The sequence below is a fragment of the Mizuhopecten yessoensis genome, unplaced genomic scaffold (genome assembly GCF_002113885.1).
Source record: "Mizuhopecten yessoensis strain PY_sf001 unplaced genomic scaffold, ASM211388v2 scaffold8213, whole genome shotgun sequence".
Lineage (NCBI taxonomy): Eukaryota > Metazoa > Mollusca > Bivalvia > Pectinida > Pectinidae > Mizuhopecten > Mizuhopecten yessoensis.
The window spans coordinates 2,229,039-2,248,014 of record NW_018407435.1 but is presented as its reverse complement, the minus strand read 5'-3'; the positions used below and the strand labels follow the sequence as shown (position 1 = coordinate 2,248,014).

The 18,976-nt window shown below is 37.8% G+C and overlaps 1 protein-coding gene across 3 annotated transcripts in view; it reads right to left on the bottom strand.

The window, feature by feature from the left end:
• LOC110455354 (attractin-like protein 1) overlaps positions 1–18,976 on the bottom strand; it is a 50,876-nt gene that overhangs the window by 26,131 nt on the left and 5,769 nt on the right. For all 3 annotated transcript variants that reach the window (XM_021505439.1, XM_021505437.1, XM_021505438.1), the window contains exons 2-10: positions 11,852–12,052; positions 9,222–9,350; positions 8,407–8,576; positions 4,008–4,167; positions 3,267–3,360; positions 2,395–2,632; positions 1,609–1,792; positions 1,089–1,243; positions 339–423 (exon numbers count right to left, since the gene is read on the bottom strand). In XM_021505439.1, the coding sequence (XP_021361114.1) occupies positions 339–423; positions 1,089–1,243; positions 1,609–1,792; positions 2,395–2,632; positions 3,267–3,360; positions 4,008–4,167; positions 8,407–8,576; positions 9,222–9,350; positions 11,852–12,052 (1,416 nt within the window). The remainder of the gene's footprint in view (positions 1–338; positions 424–1,088; positions 1,244–1,608; positions 1,793–2,394; positions 2,633–3,266; positions 3,361–4,007; positions 4,168–8,406; positions 8,577–9,221; positions 9,351–11,851; positions 12,053–18,976) is intronic.

Sequence of the window (18,976 nt, the reverse complement as noted above, 5' to 3'; positions counted from 1 at the left end):
TTTGTATTCAAATCAAACATTCAAAACTGTTATACCATTCAGCCTCAGACAGTCCATAATGGCAATTACTTCAGATTTACATGGATATGTTCAGGTGGTAGGGTAAACTAGCCTGTAACGACTATTTCGTATACATATTTCATGGGGTTCCGATAAAAAAACAAAGTTTCTGATTATTAATTTATAAGTAAGCACTTTTCTGTCATTGCAATTCATTCATTCGTTTGCTTAAAAATCTTTCAAATGGTCATCTTTATGTTCCTCACTCAATATAGAATATACCGTAACTTCACGAAAGGGCGTGATACAAAATGTTTGATCACGATCTAGATACATACAAGGTGTAGAAGACTGCGCTGTGACCGTAGCGGGCTCCAAACTCTGGCAGGGACGGGGACTGGAGGGTGTACCACGAGTTACACTCTGTACAAACAGACAAACATCAGTGATAAACAACAGTTGGTTTTACAAGCCTGAAATTTTCATAATAAAGAACAATGACACAGGATAAATCCTGCTTTATTTTCAAAATGCAATGAAATCACAGGAAATCGTTGACATACAATCATAAGTGTCTTACTTTGAGCTTTTATAGATTCTATTCTGAATATTTAATGAAGGTGATGCTCAGTTAATATAATAAATAAAGTTTGACCGAAAACTGTAGTTTAGCACTTACAACGACAAACTTGGCAACTCTGACTTTTACCATGAAACTTGTATAAATCTCTATGAGAAGTTTTAATCTCAAATAATGGTCTAGTCATAAGTATCATAACAGATCCTAATTACCCATTAATTAGAAAATGGTTATTACCAAAACCCAATAGAAATTACAGCATGGCATTTAATTAAGCAATGTTTACACTGTACACTTTTTTCACCCTCTGGCCTATTTTTTCACCCTTTGGGCTAATTTTTCACCCTCTGGCCTATTCAAAACAAATTTGATGGTTTAACTTTTACACGATATAGTTATTATGCTAATGGTAGTGTTGCATTATTATATAACAGATGACATTTAGTTGTAAACAATGTTATTTACATCTTAGAACCCCTATAGTTTGTATAAGTGCTTTGTTAGTTACCTATATTGTAGACCATGAGATCGGAGGAATAGCACTTGGCTCCGTAGCTGATCGACGTGTCATTGTGTGTGTTACCTCCGAACACGAAGATAGACCCGCTCAATATCGCTGCTGAATGTAAATATCTTGGACTGCCATTGCTTCTAAGTATAATCCTGAAATGTTCAAACACACACATCAAAGTTAAAATATCATCTCTACATTTTTTCCTGAGTAACAGTATCACAGGGGCAGAACACTACATACATCTGTCCAATACGATGTACCATCTACTTGGTCAGACCTGTAGTATTACAAACAGACACATTATCTTTATCATCCGATGTCATGCCAGGAAGATTCAGAAGAGACTTTATCTGTACATCTTTTCAAGAATCCAGATGGAGTGGCTTCAAAATGATACTTTTCACTATATACCTGGTAAATCATTTAAAATTTCTCCTTAAAACCTTATTCCAAATACTTCTTATTAATAAAATTCACTTAATCACAATTTGAGTGAAGTTTGAGAGATACTGACCACTTCCTCTGTCGTGGAATAAAGCCATACATCTGATCAGTAAGCTGGTAGTTGGGGTGGCTGTCGGAGTGGTAACCCCCATACACGTATATTATCTGTGAGACGGGGTCGTATACACTGGAGTGGCCGTAGCCCCCCTGTATAATAGCACCACTGGTACGCGGGATAGTCCATGTCTTATTCGCTGCAACATACACAACAAAAGTTACAGTGTATTTCACCTTTCTCATGGAGTTGTAGATTTGCGGTGATGACACAATGCATGTTCAATAAAATGTCCAAAGTAACCGAAAAAAGTCTCAAACAATTGCTATTAGAAAATGCCAAAACCCATATCTCTCATATATCTGCATCTCAAAATTGAATATAAACATAGTCTGTTATGAGTATGTATCAGGCAAAGTTGCAGATAAATTCGACCATCCCCCCCCCCCCATTTTTTTTCACATTCCAACAGTTGTACCAGATAAGTCCTGTGTGTACTCTTTCCAAACAAACTAACAAATGTAAAACATCCATGACCTGGCATTCCCCTCAAAAACTTGGAATAGTCTATGCATGCACATACGTAAATATGGACATAGTATTCAACGTAGAAGTAGATTAGAACATGTCATGTTCGAACTGTATTTTAAATTCTGTTGAATAAATATCAAGTCATTACCAAAATGTCTTTCCAGGAGAAATTTGGAAAAGGTATTGGACATCAAAGCTTCATGTACTGATATGGAACAGGAGTCTTATGTAAAAGCAAATTTTATGTTACCTCCTTGCTTCAGTACTAACCTAAATGGTACTCCTGTACCCGGTTCTTGTACCCATATATCGGGCTGTGGCCAAATATGATGTACATGATCCCATTAATGACGTGCGCTGTGTGACCCGCAACAGCAACAGGAATAACACGCTCCTTTTCCACGGAGGAGACGTTCCATGTGTTGGTCCGGATGTTGTAGATGTACATCTTCCTGGAAACGTGAGGTTGGTCCCTACCCACTACACCGCCATACATGTACAGCTGGTCCTGGGGACGACAAATAGCACAAGATGAAGGAAGAAATGTATAGTCATCCTGGATCATACATTTACATAAGAATAAACAGCTGTTTATAGATTTCATTGTATGCTCCCGCCATAAAATGGGGGGGGGGGGGGGGGGGGTATAGTGTTGCCCATGTNATGGTGACGGGGGCATTCTTGTCTTACAGACAATTTCTAGTTTTGTTTATTAAATTCTACTTCTCTAGCTACTTCATTTCTCAACATATTTTGATGAAAGTTTGTACACAATATCAGTTGTTTTATATCCAGAGACATTAGAAATCATCAGCCTCTTTTATACAGTACACTGTCTCAATATGTTATGGACAGAAAAAACCTGATGAATATTAAGATCATGTTATCAACTTGAAGTAATAGTGCCTTGTGTGTGAACATATTTCACGGTATCAAGATCAAAATTATTATAACTATTTATAGAACATCAAACGCTGGAACTAATTTCACATGGTGACGGGGGCATTCATGTCTCTCAGACATTTTCTAGTTTTTCTCATATTCATCAAACAGAATAAACAATACATATGTCTGCCAAAAAATAGTACAGTAACTAGAAGTGAATGCAGTTACTAATAGAAACATTTCCCCTAGTTACACACCTGATATCCCACCAGGGTGTGGCCGTATCTGGTGGCCGGCCGTACACTCCCCGTGGGTGTCAACGGCTGCCAATTGTTGGTTAGAGGGTAGTAGCTAAAACAACAAAAACACCAGTAACACATGAAACAAGAGCTCACAACAATGCAGCTAAGTAATTAACTGTTCAAAGAATAACAGAAGATATAGTCAAGTCCACAAAAGGTGATACAAGTATCAAAACATGTATTTTGTTTTCAAAATTTGGTTTCAAATTCTACACAACAATTTTTGAAACTAAGGAGCATCCATGGCATTTTTTAAAAAAAATTACAGTGAATTCAACACCCGCATCAAAACTGTCACCCTTCAGGGGATTTTGGCATTACAAGTAAAATTGAAAACAGGTACAAAAATGTTTCCTTTTTTTAATTGATTACCTTGAAAACACCTCAAGATTTTGGCATCATAACTAAGTACAGACCAGAAAAAAATATCAAAATGGAAACCCTTTTATCACTTATCTCTAATTGAAATGATTGATCCTTCAGGAACCTACAAGCAAAATATCAGCATCTAGTATATATATTGAAGATTATCTTACAGCAAATTTCAATACTATGGATTTTTTTTTAACCTTGACATTTAAAAACAGTCCCTCTTTTCTTTGAATAAGAAAACTCAAATGCATTATGATTTTCTAAAATTGAGATTGACAAAGAAAATGAAAGACCATTATATTGGCTATTATGGTGCTAAGCTACCTTGACAGGAATGAAGGGTTTGGTATGAAGCTGTAGCCCCCTGCAATATAGATGTAATCCCCCAGGAGAGTCGAGGCAGCAGAGGCCAGTCCAATATCAAGGCCAGGAACAGCTATCTTCTCCCACAAAGCATTTGGTGCCGGGGTGCTGCAGTCCATTCCTGTAACAGAGCATCTCCTATCAATGGTAGTACTTAGGAACTAGGACCATAAGCCCTTTCACCCCTATGTAACTTTACTAAACCCTACCATGAATTGATATGGATGAGTCGATTATAGTATACAGTGGTGAAAGGGTTAGTTTGTGTACATATTGTATAGTAGACGGACTAACTTTAGATGTACCTGCAATATATGTGTTTATCTCCCACAACCACTATATATATAGGGTCCTTCACTCCCGACTCATCGGATTAACTTGCTGAAAAATATCCCCAAACTTATCTACCTCAAGTTTGTTGATTTTCAAATTATACAAAACTTGAGGTTTACCAAGCGTCTTTTATAATTTGAAAATTAACTATTGGGAGTCCGATAAACAGGGTAAGAAACCATCACTTGTTTGGTTATGTTCCCCTGACCCCCTGACGTCATAGGATTGATTCTCTCTGCGTGCAATCTGTCGTACACTAAGAGGTGACAGAGAAATCTTAAACAGATAAAACCTGACTTTACCTACCTAGGGGTAGACAAAACACACTTACTATTATTCTGAAATCATCACCACTGATTACCACTTAAAGCAGTGTAATTAGGGTAGTGTCTGATTACCACTTAATGCAGCGTAATTAGGGTAGTGTCTGATTACCAATTAATGCAGTGTAATTAGGGCAGTGTCTCATTACCACTTAATGCAATGTAATTAGGGTAGTGTCTGATTACCTCTTAATGCAGTGTAATTAGGGTAGTGTCTGGTTACCACTTAATGCAGTGTAATTAGGGTGGTGTCTGATTACCACTTAATGCAGTGAAATTAGGGAAGTGTCTCATTACCACTTAATGCATTGTAATTAGGGTAGTGTCTGATTAACACTTAATGCAGGGTAATTAGGGTAGTGTCTGATTACCGCTTAAAGCAGTGTAATTAGGGTAGGGTCTCATTACCACTTAAAGCAGTGTAATTTGGGTAGTGTCTCATTACCACTTACTGCAGTGTAATTAGGGTAGTGTCCCATTACCACTTAATGCAGTGTAATTAGGGTAGAGTCTGATTACCACTTAAAGCAGTGTAATTAGTGTAGTGTCTCATTACCACTTAATGCAATGTAATTAGGGTAGTGTCTGATTACCCCTTAAAGCAGTGTAATTAGGGTAGTGTCCCATTACCACTTAATGCAGTGTAATTAGGGGAGTGTCTGATTACCACTTAATGCAGGGTAATTAGGGTAGTGTCTGATTAACACTTAATGCAGGGTAATTAGGGTAGTGTCTGATTAACACTTAAAGCAGTGTAATTAGGGTAGGGTCTCATTACCACTTAGTGCAGTGTAATTAGGGTAGTGTCCGATTACCCCTTAATGCAGTGTAATTAGGGTAGGGTCTCATTACCACTTAGTGCAGTGTAATTAGGGTAGTGTCCCATTACCACTTAATGCAGTGTAATTAGGGAAGTGTCTGATTACCACTTAATGCGGTGTAATTAGGGAAGTGTCTCATTACCACTTAATGCAGCGTAATTAGGGTAGTGTCTGATTAACACTTAATGCAGGGTAATTAGGGTAGTGTCTGATTACCTCTTAATGCAGTGTAATTAGGGTAGAGTCTGATTACCACTTAAAGCAGTGTAATTTGGGTAGTGTCTCATTACCACTTAATGCAGTATAATTAGGGTAGTGTCTCATTACCCCTTCATGCAGTTGAATTAGGGCAGTGTCTGATTACCACTTAATGCAGTGTAATCAGGGTAGTGTCTCATTACCACTTACTGCAGTGTAATTAGGGTAGTGTCTTATTACCACTTAAAGCAGTGTAATTTGGGTAGTGTCTCATTACCACTTACTGCAGTGTAATTAGGGTAGTGTCTGATTAACACTTAAAGCAGTGTAATTAGGGTAGTGTCCCATTACCACTTAATGCAGTGTAATCAGGGTAGTGTCTCATTACCACTTAATGCAATGTAATTAGGGTAGTGTCTGATTAACACTTAAAGCAGTGTAATTAGGGTAGGGTCTCATTACCACTTAAAGCAGTGTAATTTGGGTAGTGTCTCATTACCACTTAAAGCAGTGTAATTTGGGTAGTGTCTCATTACCACTTACTGCAGTGTAATTAGGGTAGTGTCCGATTACCCCTTAATGCAGTGTAATTAGGGTAGAGTCTGATTACCACTTAAAGCAGTGTAATTAAGGTAATGTCTCATTACCACTTAATGCAGTATAATTAGGGTAGTGTCTCATTACCTCTTAATGCAGTGTAATTAGGGTAGTGTGTGATTACCACTTAATGCAGTGTAATTAGTGTAGTGTCTGATTACCTCTTAATGCAGTGTAATTAGGGTAGGGTCTCATTACCACTTAAAGCAGTGTAATTTGGGTAGTGTCTCATTACCACTTACTGCAGTGTAATTAGGGTAGTGTCTTATTACCACTTAAAGCAGTGTAATTTGGGTAGTGTCTCATTACCACTTAATGCAGTGTAATTAGGGAAGTGTCTTCTACTTTGTCACTCACTTCACGTACCCATGGTGATGGCACGGTATTACTTATTTAAATGGGAATGTAGAAAAGTGTGGGAGAAAAAGGCTCAATTATTCCCAAGTGAAATAGACTGAGAAATCTCACCCCTCCAGATATTATTTTTCAAGTTTGGCAGTTGACAAAGCCTCATGCTAAACTTCAAAATCTCGATTTTCTGTGGACATCCCACAGGAGTGACACAATCTCGTAGTCAACACAGACTTACCCATGAAGCCTGTTGTACACTGACACTTATCCTGGACACACTGGCCATTGGTACAGTTCTTAGGACATGGTCAGGAGTAACAGATTATTGTTATCTACACAGACTGACCTATGAAGCCTGTTGTACACTGACACTTATCCTGGACACTCTGACCGTTGGTACAGTTGTTAGGACATGGTCAGGAGTGACAGATCATTGTAATCTACACAGACTTACCTATGAAGCCTGTTGTACACTGACTTATCCTGCACACACTGACCGTTGGTACAGTTGTTAGGACATGGTCAGAAGTAACAGATTATTGTAATCTACACAGACTTACCTATGAAGCCCGTTGTACACTGACACTTATCCTGGACACACTGACCGTTGGTATAGTTGTTAGGACATGGTCAGGAGTAACAGATTATTGTTATCTACACAGACTGACCTATGAAGCCTGTTGTACACTGACACTTATCCTTGACACTCTGACCATTGGTACAGTTGTTAGGACATGGTCAGGAGTGACAGATCATTGTAATCTACACAGACTTACCTATGAAGCCTGTTGTACACTGACTTATCCTGCACACACTGACCGTTGGTACAGTTGTTAGGACATGGTCAGGAGTACCAGATTATTGTAATCTACACAGACTTAACTACTGTACACTGACACTTATCCTGGACACACTGACCATTGGCACAGTTGTTAGGACATGGTCAGGAGTAACAGATCATTGTAATCTAAACAGACTTACCTATGAAGCCTGCTGTACACTGACACGTATCCTGGACACTCTGACCGTTGGTACAGTTGTTAGGACATGGTCAGAAGTAACAGATTATTGTAATCTACACAGACTTACCTATCAAGCCTGCTGTACACTGACACTTATCCTGGACACTCTGACCATTGGTACAGTTGTTAGGACATGGTCAGGAGTAACCGATCATTGTAATCTAAACAGACTTACCTATGAAGCCTGCTGTACACTGACACGTATCCTGGACACTCTGACCGTTGGTACAGTTGTTAGGACAAGGCCAGGAGTAACAGATTATTGTAATCTACACAGACTTTCCTATGAAGCCTGCTGTACACTGACACTTATCCTGGACACTCTGACCGTTGGTACAGTTGTTAGGACATGGTCAGAAGTAACAGATTATTGTAATCTACACAGACTTACCTATCAAGCCTGCTGTACACTGACACTTATCCTGGACACACTGCCCGTTGGTACAGTTGTTAGGACATGGTCAGGAGTGACAGATCATTGTAATCTACACAGACTTACCTATGAAGCCTGATGTACACTGACACTTATCCTGGACACACTGACCATTGGCACAGTTGTTAGGACATGGTCAGGAGTAACAGATTATTGTAATGTACACAGACTTACCTATGAAGCCTGCTGTACACTCACACTTATCCTGGACACACTGGCTATTGGTACAGTTGTTGGGACATGGTCAGGAGTAACAGATTATTGTAATCTACACAGACTTACCTATGAAGCCTGCTGTACACTGACACTTATCCTGGACACACTGGCCATTGGTACAGTTGTTAGGACATGGCCCCACCTCACAGTAATCACCACTATATCCGGGCTGACACTGACACCGTCCATCTACACAAACACCCTTCGTAGAACAATCTTTCTGGCATGTGTTGACGCTGCAGCAAAATAATCATGTATCAACATCTTAACCTTAATTAGCATATATTACAAATGATGTATGGAGCAACTTTTTTGCAAACAAATTTTTATAGATTGTTAAAAGTTTTTCCCTATTGAAAGTTGGACTTAAGGTGAATATGTAAATGAAAATAAACCTGCATGAAACTTATATTTAATGAGTTTGTACCTGTATCAGAGATCAGTGATTAATAAAGCCTAGAAATACAACCTACCTGTATGAAAGGTTGAAGTAGACCTACCTATGTGAAAGGTTGAAGTAGACCTACCTGTATGACAGGTTGAAGCAGACCTTCCTGTATGAAAGGTTGAAGTAGACCTACCTATGTGAAAGGTTGAAGCAGACCTACCTGTATGAAAGGTTGAAGCAGATCTACCTGTATGTAAGGTTGAAGTAGACCTACCTATGTGAAAGGTTGAAGTAGACCTACCTATGTGAAAGGTTGAAGTAGACCTAATTGTATGAAAGGTTGAAAAAGACCTACCTGTATGACAGGTTGAAGCAGACTTACCTGTATGAAAGGTTGAAGTAGTAGACCTAACTATGTGAAAGGTTGAAGTAGACCAAGCTATGTTAAAGGTTGAAGTAGACCAACCTATGTGAAAGGTTGAAGCAGACCTACCTGTATGAAAGGTTGAAGCCGGACATGTTGTAAGCAGCATCACTGTAGAAGTAAATGAAAGCCTTCCCTGACTTGGCTGTAATTATTGGAATATTGGCCTCAGCCACCGAATCTTGTTTGATAAGTCCACTGAAACAAATATCACTCATTCAGAACAGTAAAATATACATACATGTACTTATAGAATCAACAATCCCTCTCACAACAAACGTGCTAGGTGTGGTGGACCCATTGGTTACTGCGACATGTATCAGACATCATCAATCACATGGTGTGTGATTTGTACACCCTGTAGATTTTGTCCGTGACATATGTGACAGTTATACCACTAGGTCTTCTGTATGTAGGAAGATTATTGCTTCATTTATATTTACGTTTAAAAATAAAATAAAAAAAAGTCTGTACGTTACGATTGCCAGCTCTGTACCTTGGATAGCACAAAACTGAACAATTGACATTGAACACTGTTGTTCTACACATTAGAACAGCTGACATCCGACATTATCATACATAAATTTGCTCAACTACATAATCAATTTGTTCTAATATGCAGAAAACAAGAGGCCCAAGAGGGCCTGTATCGCTCACCTGAATATTTAAGCAGTCATAGCAAAATATTCTCATTAAATATTATATTGCACTAAAAATATTTCCCTCGCAAACTTTGTTGGCTCTATCTGTTGAAACTACCAGCAAAATATTATTATAAGATTCTATGCTTTTTGATTCTTCTTCAGAAGTTGCTTGACATATTTTTCCCTGTGATCTTGTAAGTAGGTCAATGTCATTTTCCTTCTCAAATTGGTTAGCTCTATTCCAAAAAGCTACCAGCCAAATCTTATGAATCCATTCCTTTTAGTTCTCAAGAACAAATCCATTAAAATGTTGTTGACCTCTGTGACCTCTAAAGTAGGTTGAGGTCATTTTCATTTGCAAACTTTGGTGAGCTCTATCCCGGGAAGTCACCAGCCAAATATTATAATTTTATGCCTTTTAATTCTTCAGAAGAAGCTGTTTGAACTGTTTGACATATTTGAACGCTGTGACCTTGAAAGTAGGTCAAGGTCATTTTCATTCGCAAACTTTGTTTGGCTCTTTCCCAGGAAGCCACCTGCCAAATATTAAGATTTTATAACTACCAGTTCTTCAGAAGAAGTCGTTTAAAGTGTTTGACATATCTGCCTCATGTGACCTTAAAAGAAGGTCAAGGTCATTTTCATTCTCAAACTTTGTTCGGCTCTTTCCTAGGAAGCTACAAGCCAAATATAGAGATTATATACCTTTCAGTTCTTCAGAAGAAGTCGTTTGAAGTGTCTGACACATTTGACTCCTGTGACCTTGAAAGAAGGTCAAGGTCATTTTCATTCTCAAACTTTGTCGGGCTCTATCCAAGGAAGCCATCAATCAAAAATAAAGATTCTATACCTTTCAGTTCTTCAGAAGAAGTCATTTGAAGCTTTTGACATATATGACCCCTGTGACCTTGAAAGTAGGTCAAACTAGTTTTCATTCTCAAACTTTGTTGGGCTCTATCCCAGGAAGCCACCAGCCAAATATAAAGATTATATACCTTTCAGTTCTTCAGAAGAAGTCGTTTGAAGTGTTTGACACATTTGACCCCTGTGACCTTGAAAGAAGGTCAAGGTAATTTTCATTCTCAAACTTTGTTGGGCTCCATCCAAGGAAGCCATCAGCCAAATATGAAGATTCTATACCTTTTAATTCTTCAGAAGAAGTCGTTTGAAGTTTTTGACATATTTGACCCCTGTGACCTTGAAAGTAGGTCAAACTAATTTTCATTCTCAAACTTTGTTGGTCTCTATCCCAGGAAGCCACCAGCCAAATATAAAGATTCTATACCTTTCAGTTCTTCAGAAGAAGTCGTTTGAAGTGTTTGACACATTTGACCCCTGTGACCTTGAAAGTAGGTCAAGGTCATTTTCATTCTCAAACTTTGTTGGGCTCTATCCCAGGAAGCCATCAGCCAAATATGAAGATTCTATACCTTTTAGTTCTTTAGAAGAAGTCGTTTGAAGTTTTTGACATATTTGACCCCTGTGACCTTGAAAACAGGTCAAGGTCATTTTCGTTCTCAAACTTTGTAGGGCTCCTACCAACGAAGCTTTCAGCCAAATATCATGACTCTGGGCCTGTCCGTTCTTCAGAAGAAGTTGTTTAAAGGAAAAGTTGACGGACGAGGACGGACGGACGACGGACGCCGCGCCACGGCATAAGCTCACTTGGCACTTTGTGCCAGGTGAGCTAATAATTAATTACAATTAAAACACAAGCTACATTCAGTTGGTAAAGATTATAAGCGTTGCAGAACATTTTAGATACCATTTTATTGCCTTAAGTTTGCGAGCACATATATTTATTTACATTTTGTAAGCCCTGTAATTTGTATGGATGCCACCAACCAATTTCAGATGCATAACTTCTCTTTGCAGTATAAAATACTAGTAACAAAGAAAGGCATTGTCATATGTACACCTAATGTCAATATATAAGATTATCTTCAGAAAAACACATCATTCTAAGTAAAGAAGATACCAGTATATAATATATATATTATATGCTCTTAGCCCTTAGAGTTCATTACATGTACCCTTTACATGTATATACTGTACCTGTAGGCAGCCAACAGGGACGAGAACACCGAGTCGCCGTCATACACGTAAACATGGTCCCAGCCACACTCTGTAGAGAACTGATGGAACTTCAGCTGGATAGTGGTGTTAGGCTGACCGGTGTCCAGCAGCCAGGTACACTTATTGTCCACACTATAGTTACCATGGCCGTCTGTCACGAACCCCACGGGATCAGTCAGTCTGTGGTATAGAAATTAAAACAGTATAATATTACAGTAGAATTGCGATGCAAGCACATAGTCATTCAAACTAATATAACTCACAACTTACCTCCAGGTGAATCCTTGAAGTCAAATAAAGTTTCATGACAATCAGATAATTAAGAAAGGGAGTCTATAGAGTAATTTCTATCAAATTCTATTGATAGACACTGTGACCTAGTTTTTAAGCGCATAAGGTTGAAACATGAATTCATACTTTTGTGAACATGTGTGTGAAGTTTTTTTGGGTGATTTGGGGGACATTAGTTTATGTTTAAACTACAAAATAATGATACTGGTTTATTGTTATTTTACTGTTTGATAATTATGTAATGCACTAATATATCATGGTCTGAAGTTCACCCAAACCAATCTGTATGTTGTTCTTTGTATATTGTTTCTTTAGTTGTATACATGTTGTTCTTCTAGCTTAAGCATCTATACCTAAGATTGGATTAATTGAAGTTTGTGATGATCAGAAGTAAAGAAAGTCCTTTACAACTCTATTTATATTAACTGTGACCTCATTTTTGACTGCAGAAGGTCAAAACGAAAAGTGTTGAAATTGAGAATTATATCATATTCTATTTACATATATATGTATAGTGACTGTTTTTGACTGCAGAAAATATGTATGTACAAGAGATAATGTTTGCGAATTAGATGTTTGTAAAGTTTCGTAACCATCGGAAAAGAAATGAACAATAAATTAAGTCTGCAGAGTAGTGAAAACTTTCCATATGTATGTATATATATCCTTCACCTGGATTAATACGTACTAGGATAGTGAAATTTTATTATACTTGTGAATGAACTTAATAATATGTAATTAGTCTATTGGATATAAAATCAATTACCCTTTTGTTAGATATACTCTACATATATATATAGAACTCATAACATACCTTTCTACTGTGTATATAGTTATAAGGTTGTTATATATATTAGCTGTTACTCAAAAGTCTGGGAACCAGCTACAAAAGTCACTGAGAATGATAGGCATTCCTATATATAGAAACAAACTCCTAATTAGATGTCAAGGAAATATATGATCACTTCATGTGATATTGAAATAAAACATGTTTGGTCGTCTAAAGTCAAGCTGTTATAAAACTGTCCAGGATTTCGGAGTCTGACAATTTTATGTTCGATTGCAAGTTTTATTTCAGACTGAGACTGGTCAGGTAATAACATGAATTACCCACCATAAACTACAGGTGTACATGCATCTGTATGGTATGAGTCATCGACACTCCTAACAAGCTATTTACAACAGGACAACACTAATGGGTATAGTCAGGGGTATATGCTGTAATGCTGAGACAAAGTGATCAAGTACAAGTACATTTGGAGCAAATATATATATATACAGGCCTAGGGCACGGAATTAGATATCTAAGTCTGTGCCTAGGGTTACAAGCATGTAGAGATATACATCCTCATTTGTTAATGGATAAATATATACAATTTATATATTTAATCCATTTAGTGAAAGAAGCCCTGCAGAAAGTTTGAGTTTGATGGGCCAATGCATATGCAAGGGAACTCAATCAATGAGCTAGATTATTGCGTGGAAATTAATTTTCAATTTATAGTAATTATAACAATGACCTTGAATATTGACCTTTGAACTTCAAAAGTTATCCCAAGCAAAAAGCATTTCTGGTAGAGAATTTGATAGGCTCATGGGAACTCAAAAGCTATTGTGTTCTTTGACCCCGAAACACAATCCCAGGTTATACCACTTCTGTTATGGAATGATGATCATGAGCCCTCTATAATGAAGTTTAATTGAATTTGGATCATTAAAACTTGTGTCAATGTGCAAAAACGGAGGTAGGACGCACGGACGGGCATCATTATAATATCGCTTTAACATACAGTACATATTCATGAAACTGTTCTCATATGCTCAGGCCTAATTAGTTCTTGTCTAGTTATAACTTAATAAATAAAGCTTATAATTTTGTCAATGACATGGAAAAAATTTAAGGCTTAATTAGCTGATTACTGTTTTCGATATTTACATTTGACTTTTTGAACGTTTATTATGATTTACTAATTTTAAGCGGAAGTTGGTGTTACAAGGAAGTTCAGGTTTGAACACAGAATCAATGCATACAGTATGCTTGAGCATGAGAACAGTTTCATGAATACAGTCCCTGATCATGATCCATTGAGGGGAAGGTGGATGAAATAAACATGTACAAAACTTCTATCAGCAATATGTACCAGCAGGAAATGTAATAAATATATATTAACAGTCATTCTAGGACTTTATAGAATGTTGTTATTAAGTTCATTATATATGTGCATGTACGTACAATATTTTATAGTTCCTAGCTGTCAACTGTCCCTATAATCCAGGTCATCCCATGTTATACATGTATAAAGTTTGCAATTAAGAGGTATATATACTTCAATATATAGGACTTCTACGTATACTTCTGTACTTCTAAATGGTACTGACCAACTTCAACAATTTGAAGATAAAATGTCAGACGAGGAGTGAAACATGGAAAGAGATTGTTTTTAAAAGATACTAGATGGTCTAATTTGCGTTTGAAAAGTGACGGTAGAGGGCTGATTTGAATAATTCTGTTGTGGGGCTCGAAATAATGTCAGGTGGGAGTTTATTCCACTCGGGTATAGTTCGAGGAAAGAATGATGCCTTTCTGTCATGGTCTGGGTTTTTGAGTGGGAAATTTGATACAAAAACTGGTGGTTTGTTCGGGATTTTCTAACTGTAGGGATTAATCTGTCTGATTTTACGATAGCGACTTTCTGGTTTACAATGTTATGAAGCATGGTCAGACGAGCATCTCTACGTCTATCTGCTAGAGGGCGCAGCTTTTGGTGGTCCAACATTTCTGACACACTGGAGGTATGATGGTTGTATTGTTTGGACTACAAGGTTGACTTATCCAATTATCACTTTGCATACTAGCACAGCATGAATTGTAACTGGTGCGACCATTATTAGGACTAGGTTGTATTTACCTGATATAATGAGTCAGGATACAGCCGTTGTAGAAAATCAATAAGTAACATCATTCAGTGCTAATTTTATGTCTCTGACAACATCAACAATTCATAAAACCTTGAGGGTGCTCGTTATACTCAGAGATCACAACACTATATTTAATTTGTTTACCTTGTTAATGGCATGTGTCTATGTACCACGTATTACACATGACTGATCTCTGATGTACATGTACAGGTATTATACAATTATGGACTTCGGGTGAGGTCTATCCCTGATTTTCAGACCAGGTCCGTAAATCAGGGATAGACCGAAACTGAAGTCCAAAATTGTTTTATTATATGACATTTTATAATGAGATTAATCATTTTGCAAGTCTTAAACACATGGTTGACATGCATTGAACCATCTTGGAATCCCAGAGTGAAGGAGACTTCTAATACAAAACAACATACACACAAATTCAATTTCAGATTCAATTCATGTGATATTTAATTTCAAGTAAATATCATTTGCACAATTGACATAATTAATATTCACGTAGTTCAGAATTTGATGAGATAGAATTCAGTAGTGTTATTGGTAACAGAATTACAGACTGGCTGGGAAATTAACTAGACCTATTTTTAGTAGCGGTCTGTAACACTTTTCTATTTATAGGTTGAGGTCTGTAACACTTTTCTATTCATAGAACGAGGTCTGTAACATATTTACAGACTCGTCACATGACGTCTCTCCTCCAATCAGGGCTGGGAATTAGCACCAGTCATATAATAAACACGTTTACAGTTGTGAAAATGTTCATTAAAATATATTAATGTAAACATAATGAAAAAGTAACATAAAATTGTGCAGGTACATGACTATGCAGGTATAGTACATGTATATATAGCATCTGCAGGCATATATACATATGTCACATTTATACCTACATGTATACAGGTGTATACTATACAGGTGTAACATATTACATACATATTGGTGTACAATGAACGTAGGTAACACAAATACAGGTGTATACTGTACAGGTAGCATACATGTACATCATACATATTAATTATAAGTATACGCCAAGTAGTAATTTCTCTTTTCCTCAAAATCAGACATCTAAATTTCGACCAATCAGAAGCCTCTGTGAGGTTGCTATGGCAACAAAACTTATACAGTTGAATTCGCAGTCCCCTAATTATACCCCTATATACCAATTTCCATCAGAATCGAACAATAACAGTCTGTTCGGGGGACATAATTAATGTAGGTAACACAAATACATATATGTACATGTACAGGTAACGTAATCATTATATATTATACATGTAGAAAAAATATTCTTCAGTTTTTTTGCGTTACTTATATAGTTATAATTATACACCTGTCATATATTCAAACATCATTAAAATACAATAAATGCCATATGATGTGACTTGTCAAGCCATTAATGCCTTATAATATATATAGACACATTTAATTTGCATACATAAATTAATGCAAATAAATGAAGGTACAATTTCTGACTCAATATTGAGAATTTATATGTATACAGACAGGCTGCAGTCAGCTGGTTACCATACATGTGTAGTAGCTATATAGGTGACTAGACTGGCTAGACTATTGTATAAATTCGCAGAATTGTTATTTTTTTTACAGGCCTTATAAATATGCTACACTGTGCTTTATTATATATATTTGACTTCTGCTACGAATGTATTTATAGAAATCAAATCATAATCATTATTGTTAATTACATAGAAGTGTTCATGTACAAATCTGATACATGTATATTGATTGTACCAAATATAGGTCTCTGGATCACCCAGCTATACTGCTGCAGCCTGTCTTCAGTGACTTGTGACCGCACTAGAATAGTGAGTCATTCTTAACATCTACACGCATCAACATGATAATCAAGTCTGGATACATCCCAAATATCTCAATCTTATTCATACATGTATCATGCATAATTAATCCCTTTTAGTCAAAATCAGTTAACTTCTTCAACCAATAGTTTTTACCTGCAGGGTGTAACCTAGGTTTATCATTATCAATGCAATGTACCACATCAGGATGTCATGACAACAAATTAAGTTGCTAACGGTAAATTAATTTAAATCATACATAGCATAGTGACAACTAAATAGTTAATTTTTCAGATCAGCATACAAAACACTCTGGGCTCCGGCCGCTGTCCATAGTACTCTACCAGGGTCGTACAGAGTACTCTAGATCTATCAATATATATATATGGGCCAGGGTTGTACAGCAAGATGCAGGGTTGTACAGCGTAATCTATCTATATAGAGGCCAGGGTGGTACATGTACAATGTACTCTATCTATATAGGAGCCAGGGTTATACAGCGTACTCTATCTGTATAGGGGCCAGGGTTGTACAGTGTACTCTATCTATATAGGGGCCAGGGTGGTACAGTGTACTCTATCTATATAGACGCCAGGGTTGTACAGCGTACTCTATCTATATAGTGGCCAGGGTGGTACATGTACAGCATACTCTGTCTATATAGTGGCCAGGGTGGTACATGTACAGCATCCTCTATCTATATATCGGCCAAGGTGGTACATGTACAGAGTACTCTATATTTATTTAGGGGCCAGGGTGGTGCATGTACAGTGGACTTTATCTATATAGAGCTCGAGGCCAGGGGTTTACAGTGTACTCTATCTATATAGAGGCCAGGGTGGGACAGCGTACTCTATCTATATAGAGGCCAGGGTTGTACGGAGTACTCTATCTATATAGGGGCCAGGGTTGTACAGTGTACTCTATCTATATAGAGGCCAGGGTTGTACGGAGTACTCTATCTATATAGGGGCCAGGGTTGTACAGTGTACTCTATCTATGTAGGGGCCAGGGTGGTACAGTGCACTCTATGCATGTTGATCTATTTAGGGGCCAGGGTGGTACATGTACAGTGTACTTTATCTATATAGAGCTCGAGGCCAGGGGTTTACAGTGTACTCTATCTATATAGAGGCCAGGGTGGGACAGCGTACTCTATCTATATAGAGGCCAGGGTGGGACAGCGTACTCTATCTATATAGAGGCCAGGGTGGTACAGAGTACTCTATCTATATAGTGGCCAGGGTGGTACATGTACAGCATACTCTATCTATATATCGGCCAAGGTGGTACATGTACAGAGTACTCTATATCTATTTAGGGGCCAGGGTGGTACATGTACAGTGTACTTTATCTATATAGAGCTCGAGGCCAGGGTTTTACAGTGTACTCTATCTATATAGAGGCCAGGGTGGTACAGCGTACTCTATCTATATAGAGGCCAGGGTGGTACGGAGTACTCTATCTATATAGGGGCCAGGGTTGTACAGTGTACTCTGTCTATATAGAGGCCAGGGTGGTACAGCGTACTCTATCTATATAATGGCCAGGGTGGTAGTGTACTCTATCTATATAGTGGCCAGGGTGGGACATGTACAGCATACTCTATCTATATAGTGGCCAGGGGGGGACATGTACAGCATACTCTATCTATATAGTGGCCAGGGTTGTACAGTGTACTCTATATCTATATTGGGGCCAGGGGGGTACAGTGTACTCTATATCTATATAGAGGCCAGTAGACGCCAGGGTTGTACAGCGTACTCTATCTATATAGTGGCCAGGGGGGGACATGTACAGCATACTCTATCTATATAGTGGCCAGGGAGGCACATGTACAGCATACTCTATCTATATAGTGGCCAGGGGGGTACAGCGTACTCTATCTATATAGTGGCCAGGGAGGCACATGTACAGCATACTCTATCTATATAGTGGCCAGGGAGGCACATGTACAGCATACTCTATCTATATAGTGGCCAGGGTTGTACAGCGTACTCTATCTATATAGGGGCCAGGGAGGTACAGCCTACTCTATCTATATAGGGGTCAGGGTGGTACAAAA